Below are 7,556 nucleotides of genomic sequence, written 5' to 3'. Positions count from 1 at the left end.
AATGCAGAACTGGGGTAGGTCAGCTCAACAGCATTTTCAAGGTGACTTTTTTCCCTGCCAACTGCAAAAACCATGTCAAGGAGGCATGACCAGAGGAGGTTTCTTCTCATTTTAGCTGCAGTGAAATTAATTGATTGTGTACTTTGTTTTTTTTTTTTTTTTTTTTTCTGTTGTGATAAATGCAGTACAAATTTTCCTTTGACTCTTCCCTGTGCCTCACTACTTCTAACCACATTTGTACCAACAACAGTGTTGACACAGGCCTAGTTACCTGTGACATACATTACAAGCAAGACAGCCTGCTGCAAACACAAGACGAACTTAGAGATGGAGACCAGGCATTTCATACTGAACCTGGCTATGAATGAACTTTGCAAAAAAGCAACAAATCACACAAAAAACCCACACTGAAGAATTTTCAGCCGTGCAGAATGGCGTATTTAAAAGAGGTGTAGGTGTGGCATTTGGGGACAGGGTTTAGTGGTGGGCTTGGCAGTACTGATTTAATGGTTGGATTTGATGGTCATGGAGGTGTTTTCCAGCCTCAATTATTCTGTGGTCTCTGTGTTCTGTCTCTGCACTTCACAGGCTGAACAGCAGAACCCACCACAACCTGGAGTACAGCAGAACTCAGAGAGAAACTTCCTTATAACTGGTTTTTGGGGCAGATCTGATATTGGACAGCAAACACACAGAGAAAATCACAGGTTTTACCTCTACACAGAAAGCACTTTTTCTTTTTTTTTTTTTTTTTTTTTTCAAATGAAAGTAGAAAACTGTGGTTACAATAAAGAAAAACAGGCAAACAAGGGCCACTAGTTCACATACCACACCAAACAGCTCCCTCTTTAACCAACAGAACCAGGAAAAACAAGCCATACGTAATAAATCCTTGCTGCATTTTTCAATGAACTAACAAGAGGAATTCAGTGAGAAGAAGGAAAGAAACACCTCTATATACTCAATGTAGTAATGCACAAATAGGCATAAAAGACTGCCCCAAAATATTCTGAAGTTCTGTGCTTCCCTTTGTGGCATTTAATAAATGACTAGAGATCACACAAATATTTCAAAAAGTAAAAATTTCCATGTCATTTTTACCACAGGCATTAGAAGTATAAACTGTTAAGTATATAAAGATAACCTTTACACATATCTACTTTTAATTGTGTAGCAAGTTTTATAAGCCGTAGTATATTATATTCCCTCTTAAAATTAAAATAGTTCTAGCAAAATATCAAATATTATGAGGCACTCTGCTGTAATTAAGTTTTTATGAAATGCAAGTGCAAAAAAAAAAAATCCTCAGCACAAAATCAGTCTTATTTCTGACAATGCAGGGCATCTTGCCTTTATAATTTCTGTTTTTCAGTGCTTTAACATAAAAATATTAGAATTTAATTTGGAGACAATCTTCATGGCACAGTACATTTCTGTTTCCCAACAAAGATTCTTCATTTGTTCATTCCCCAGGATTCTGCTGTCTGGCCATGACCTACTCCATGGCTTCTAAGCGGCTTGGTTTTCCGATAGCTGATTCACCACCAATTTTGTACTTTTCAGCAAAATAATCAGAGTCAAAACTCACAGACAAATCTGGAGGATTCACATAAACATTTCCATTGTGTATTGTGACCTTATGAATCCTTTGTTTGACTCCTTTTGACTGCCACTTTGGTGTTGGTGATGGCTCCTGAGGATTTATTCCTTCATACAATCCTTCTCCTGTTTCCAAGGTAATTTTAAACTTATGCCAAGGACAAACAATACATGCTTGTCCATCGATATCCTGCAGGAATAATAATAATAAGAAGAAAAGATAGCAAGTCATCTTCTAGGATAAAAGGTATGTTTGGCTGTATGACTGTCTGAAGTTATGTGTATATGACTGGTTTTTTCTGTATGATGTTCAGATTAAAGCATTACAAAAAATCCAATAGAGTTTTCACATGACTCTATGCCTCTGCATTATTTTTATTTTGCTTACATACCTCTATTTCTCCATGACATAAAGGGCCTCCTTCATCTGAAAAAGGAAAGAATACCATATTATTTTATGCAGCAGATTTTACGCTTAATTCTAACACTGAGATCACACAGGCAAATATCTTACGGTAGCAGCGAGAATCCAGAGCATGAAATTTCCCCTCATGGTAGAAAACAACAATTTCTCTGCCATCGATTTTGGCTGTGATTCTTTGAGATTTCTTTATGTCCTCTTCTTTGCCAATGAATATAAGACCATGTGGCTCCATTTCAGCTCCTCCTGTGCTTGAGCTGTGTGAATCCACATCCTTAAAACGCACGGGCAAATAAATGAAAAGGTCACTTACAAAGCAATTCACATTGGATTTCATGTGAGGAGAGGGAGAAAAGGTTTCAGTGAAAGACTATCAACATGCAGAGTTAGAAAAGCACAAGAGCTTGGTGATGTTAGCGTGTTCACTAACAGAACTGACAGGACAAGGAAAACCAGCTGCTGGAAACCAGATACCAGGCAAGATAAACTCTCAATCACTATTAGTTTACTCTGCACCTAAACCACTTTCACCCCTCAAAACCCACGTGCAAACAAATATAAGGATGGCAAATGTAAAATACTATACAGTTCAGGTATGCAACGGGTAACATTTACATGTAAATAAAATACTTTTACATAATAGTATGACTAGAAATTTAAAGTATTAAAATTCTGCAAAGGAAAGAAAACATTTTTTATTGAGAAGCAGTATTCAACCTGACATTTCTAGCAAATGTTCCTGCCTTTCCTTCCCTCCTCTTACATATTTCAAACATATAACAGACTCTTCCTCTCACAAGAGAGAATATAAGCAGTTTTATGAAAGCAACCTTCCCTTTGAATTTACTTGCAATTAGCTGCTGTGTTCCCGTTCTTCCCAAATGCCCAATACAACCTTGGATCCTCAGAAAAATAATGTTAAACCAGGTCTTCATAAACACAGAAAGGGGAACCATGGATTGGGGGAGGATGGGGTTTCTCTCTGGCTGCAGGGGGCTGCACTGTACCTTTGGTCCATACCAGATTGCAATGGAGATGAGAAAGCAGATGAAGAAATGAACGGTGAGGATGATGAGGTCGAACATCGTCTCCCTTCACGGTCTGTCACCACTGCCCTGCCTTGTCCCCATATGTCACAAGGTGCTTCTCAGCCCCTTTAAGTGCAAGCAGGAGGCAACGGGGCCAGGCCCTGCAGCTCCCTGTGGCGGGGCTTTAGAGGCGCAACGCATCAGAAACCGGCTCTGCCAGGGCTGATAAGAGCCAGGGACACGCTGGGGCTGGCCTGATAAGAGAAGAGCAGAGAGAGCTTCCAGTTCCCCTTGCTGCTGTCCTCACCATGAGCCCAGTACTGCTGCCTGCTCCCAAAACCCTGCTCGGAGCCACATATGACCTGTCTTCAGGATCAGCAAATGCAGGTTTCCTTTTAAGCCACCGTGCTGGGAAGACCGGTTTAAGTGCCAGTGTGGCGTTTCCAAGACCACTTGTTAACTGATCTGTACGTGATGAACTGTTCAGGCCAACTCCCTGCTTTCCAGTGGAAGGAACTGCCGCCCAGCCTTACCCAGAAAGTGAAACGTCACTGCTAGGCTCACAGAATGATCATTCACATAGTTTTTTCAGGAGATAAGCAAGCTAACCACAGGAACCAGAGTAGGAAATCGCCAGTTTTTGCTATCACCTTTTGGCTGACTCTCCCTATAAACTTTCCAAATTGGCAAAGATACTAAAATGCAGAAGCCTGTAGTTAAAACCTCTCTTATTATGACACCTGTAGAAAACCCTGTGTATATAAATGCGTACTTCTGTAGAAAAAGAAACAGACCCACACATATATATTTGTGTACATATCAGTTTGTATCTCCCAACCAGTATTAGAATACAACTAACCTCCAGCTCGTTTAGATGACTTACACTCAGCTTGGATCTTTCACAAATAAATTATCCAGGCTCCCATTCTGAAACCTGACTGAGACCATCAGCAGCACTTCCGGGACCCTGAGTGGCCTAATTGTGGAAGCAATCAGTAGTCAAAAAGTTTCTTTCACAGCTGATATTCGCACGTTTATCTACAAACGAATGTAGACTAAGGACTACAGTAGCACATCAGGGGCCCTCCCAAAGAAAACTCTCAAGGCAACTTTCTTCCCTTAGATAAGAGGAAACAGGTCACATCGCCTCCTCACAGATCCTAAGGCAGAATCCTGAGCTACCGGAGCAACTCCCGAGTCGTGGAAGTGAGCACACTTCAGTCAGTAAGAGTAAAGGTTATTTCCAGGCTTATGCGGAGTGAAGAATCAGAGTGCATTTTATTAACTGCATTCACTGCAGTTAGTAAAACAGTTGCCTCTTGTGTCTTACACACACCACTCCTTTAAGTCATACCCACACGTCACTCCTTTCCTTTTTCACCACATCATGTGGTTGGCTAATGCTCTGTTTCAATTTCTCTGAAATTTCCAGGCTTATGTGGAGTGTTAGCCTTCAGTTTTTCCCTGATATAACTGATATATAACAGTTTTTCCCTGATATTTTTTTAGGAGTTCGGCTGCTTCGATATTTTCTGAGTCACTGCAGACACACGGACGGAATTGTCCCTGCTGCCAAGTGCCACCTGGTGGGAACGGCAAAGAGGTTTGCCAGCTGCGTGAAGGGTCCTTCTCCAGCTGGAAACAGAGCTCGATTTGTCAATTGTAGTAATTCACTGCTGTACCCTGCTCTGAATAAATTTTCCCCCTTTTGGGTAAAAGGGAAAATACCCCTGCCACGGGGCACTTTTTTTTTTCTTTTTCCCTTTCCCCCGCTATGTTTCCGTGTCATACTTAAAGAAGCAGGTAAGATCAGCAGGATGGCAGTTGCTACACAAATTGCCCGGATGTTATTTTCATTCAGAACCCAAGCTTTTGTTATCATTTACATAGCCTTACCAATATTTTGGTCGTATTTGTGTATTTTGGAATACCTCAAATTTAGAAACAAAATTGGCCAGGATTTTTTTTTTTTTCTGGTCTTGTTGTTGTTGGGGTTTTTTTGGTGGTTGCTGTTGTTTAAACCCACCAGAACAGTGTGGATGTGACCATTTCATTTCAAGTAGTTAATTAAGTAATTAGCTGCGCAGACTGAATAGGGGACTGTAACAGGCACACTGCCATGGGATGTATATGTCTAAAACGTGCCCTGCTTGTGTCAAAAGGCTTCTAAAACATTGTTATAGTTATTCCTGCCTAGCGTGCTTTAAGGCAGAGCAGTGAAGGAATATTGCTCTGAGACTGTGTCCTCCTCATTTAGCTCTGTTGCTGTTCATAAGATTTTTCACTGCGCTCACGGAACCATCTGATTTTTTTCTTTTTTTTGGTGTCATTTTGACATTAAAAATAAAACATGCACTTTTCTGTGATGGGAGAGCTCTGTTTCTGTGCAGTCAGGCAAGAGCAACCTGCAGTGTTTACAGCTGGTATCAAATGTGTTATCAAAACCTTCAGCACGCTGATGACAGCTCATTTGTACGAAAATGATTGACAAACCAAAGCAGGTGACATCAAAAGCTTGGTGGCTGCTTTTTTAGTAATAATGTTGAAGCCTAAATCATCCCCCCAGACAGAAAGAGGCTGTAAAGCACATTCCCAAGGCGCTTGTGCCAGCCTCCCAACCTCGTGCAGGATCACATCTACTTTGGCCATTCCTGACAAATACTTTGAACTTAATTCCAGTGGCAGAGTTTAGCTTGGCAGGCTGTTCTCATTTTTAAACACTTGGAGTTCTTCATGCTTTTTTCTCCAAATTGATCATCTGAAGAGGCCTGCCTGAAAACCAAAATGATTTCTTTTTCCTGCTCTTGGTGGCAGCATTTTCCATGCTGTGAAGCCTTAGTGACTGCAGAGGACTCCTCAAGGTTCCTCTGACAGCTGACACAATTCACAGGTCCCTTGTTTATATTGTTTTCCTCCAAATGCTCTCATCTTTTTATGATCCTTCTTAAAAAATAAAGTCACAAAGTGGAGTCAATACATTGAGCATTCACTGCAGTTAGTAAAAGAGTTGCCGCTTGTTTCTTACAAACACCACTCCTTTAAGTCATACCCACACGTCACTCCTTTCCTTTTTCACCGCATCATGTGGTTGCCTCTGTTTCAATTTCTCAGAAATTTCCAGGCATATTGCATGTTTTTTGAACTGCATAAATGCAGCCCAGACAGGTTTTTTTGTTCACCATTTTAATGTTTTCCCCCTTCCTTTTTATTTTGACTTCAACTAGTCCATAATTATTTTACCTGATTGATTTTGGATATTTTTTTCCTGCTAATCAAGACTCCTTTGGATTTTAGCCTATCCTGAGGAGAACTGGTGACTCTCCCAGGATGCATTTTCTCAAGCTTAGCAAGAAAAGAGTGCATACTCTTGCATTCAATTACTTCCCAAAAAATTACCATACAGCACTACATTGAATTCTTGCAGACCAATTATATTATTTGGGAAAAAGGTACAAAGTAAAAACCAAGAGTTTTAAAACTCATTATGTATATAAGTATTTGATATAAATAGTTGGAAGACAAAGCTATTCAGATTTTATGTCCTATTTTCAACTGGATAACTGACTGCAAATATTTGAGAAGAGACAAGCAGATAAATCTTTTGTTCTGCTTTTAGAAAATGAAAGTGGAACAATATGGGATTTTTCACTGGCTTTCACTGCCAGAAGTGCAGTTTTATCTCCTACTCCATGTTCTCTCCAGAAACTGCAGTTTACGCACGACAGTTCTGACACAACAAATTTTGCAGTCTGTATTGCAAAGAATGTTTTCCTGAGAAGTAGCTTAAAAGACCCCAGATAAACCTTCAACAGTGACTTATCTAATGTTTAGTTTCAATATGATTCATCTCCTACATGTTTTATCACAGGTCACTTCAAAAATTTGCTATTAATGTTAATTTCCGTGTGTGTTTAGGTAATGTCAGTCTTATTTCTTTAATTCTCTGTCTCATAATGAGTGCCTGCATATCCAAGGAGGTAAGAACTGCATGCATTATAATATCTTACTATGTTATTACATATTATCCTGTTTGTCCAGATCAATGGTACTCCTATATGGAGCCTTTATCACAATTCTTCCACATGACCCTTCACAATGGAAGTTTCTTTGATAAGCTAATGAACCTGCCATCCTTTAATGGTTAATATTATTCCTGGATAATATTTGCACTATCATTTCTATAGTAAACTGTTAGGCATGACTGCTAGCAAAGATTGTTTGCATCTAAACCTCCTTTTTTAACAACAAATAATTCTGAATCTAATAATTCCCTGTAGTTGTGTTGATGACAGTAACAGCAATAAGGAAATTGTTTTTGTAAGAAGCCAAACATCTCACAAAGCTGAAAATATATCATGTGCCACAAGAAAAATATACTTTCAAAATATTTCTCCCAACTTCGGCACCAGTGAGGGAGTGTGCAAACCCCAGGGAATCCTGGTTTCCAATTCTAGAGTGTTGGAAATTCCCCTCTGTGCACAGAAGGCAGAGCCCAAAGCCTTCAGTCC

At 39.8% G+C, this 7,556-nt stretch overlaps 1 protein-coding gene across 3 annotated transcripts; it reads right to left on the bottom strand.

Moving 5' to 3' along the window:
- Positions 1-729: 729 nt before the first annotated feature.
- On the bottom strand, positions 730-3,575 carry RFESD (Rieske Fe-S domain containing). 3 transcript variants are annotated; one of them, XM_041469392.1, is made up of 5 exons: positions 3,411-3,570; positions 3,028-3,302; positions 2,114-2,294; positions 1,992-2,026; positions 730-1,789 (listed from the first exon to the last, which is right to left on the bottom strand). In XM_041469392.1, exons 2-5 carry the CDS (start codon positions 3,103-3,105, stop codon positions 1,496-1,498), a joined length of 588 nt encoding a protein of 195 aa, XP_041325326.1. In that variant the 5' UTR covers positions 3,106-3,302; positions 3,411-3,570; the 3' UTR covers positions 730-1,495. The 3 variants fall into 3 exon arrangements, with proteins under 3 accessions (XP_041325326.1, XP_041325327.1, XP_041325325.1); XM_041469393.1 differs by having other exon boundaries at positions 3,041-3,575; XM_041469391.1 differs by having other exon boundaries at positions 3,028-3,570.
- Positions 3,576-7,556: the final 3,981 nt, after the last annotated feature.

This window comes from Pyrgilauda ruficollis, unplaced genomic scaffold (assembly GCF_017590135.1).
Source record: "Pyrgilauda ruficollis isolate IOZ18807 unplaced genomic scaffold, ASM1759013v1 scaffold231, whole genome shotgun sequence".
Lineage (NCBI taxonomy): Eukaryota > Metazoa > Chordata > Aves > Passeriformes > Passeridae > Pyrgilauda > Pyrgilauda ruficollis.
The sequence above is the reverse complement of the archived record's forward strand: the minus strand, read 5'-3'. Positions and strand labels throughout refer to the sequence as shown.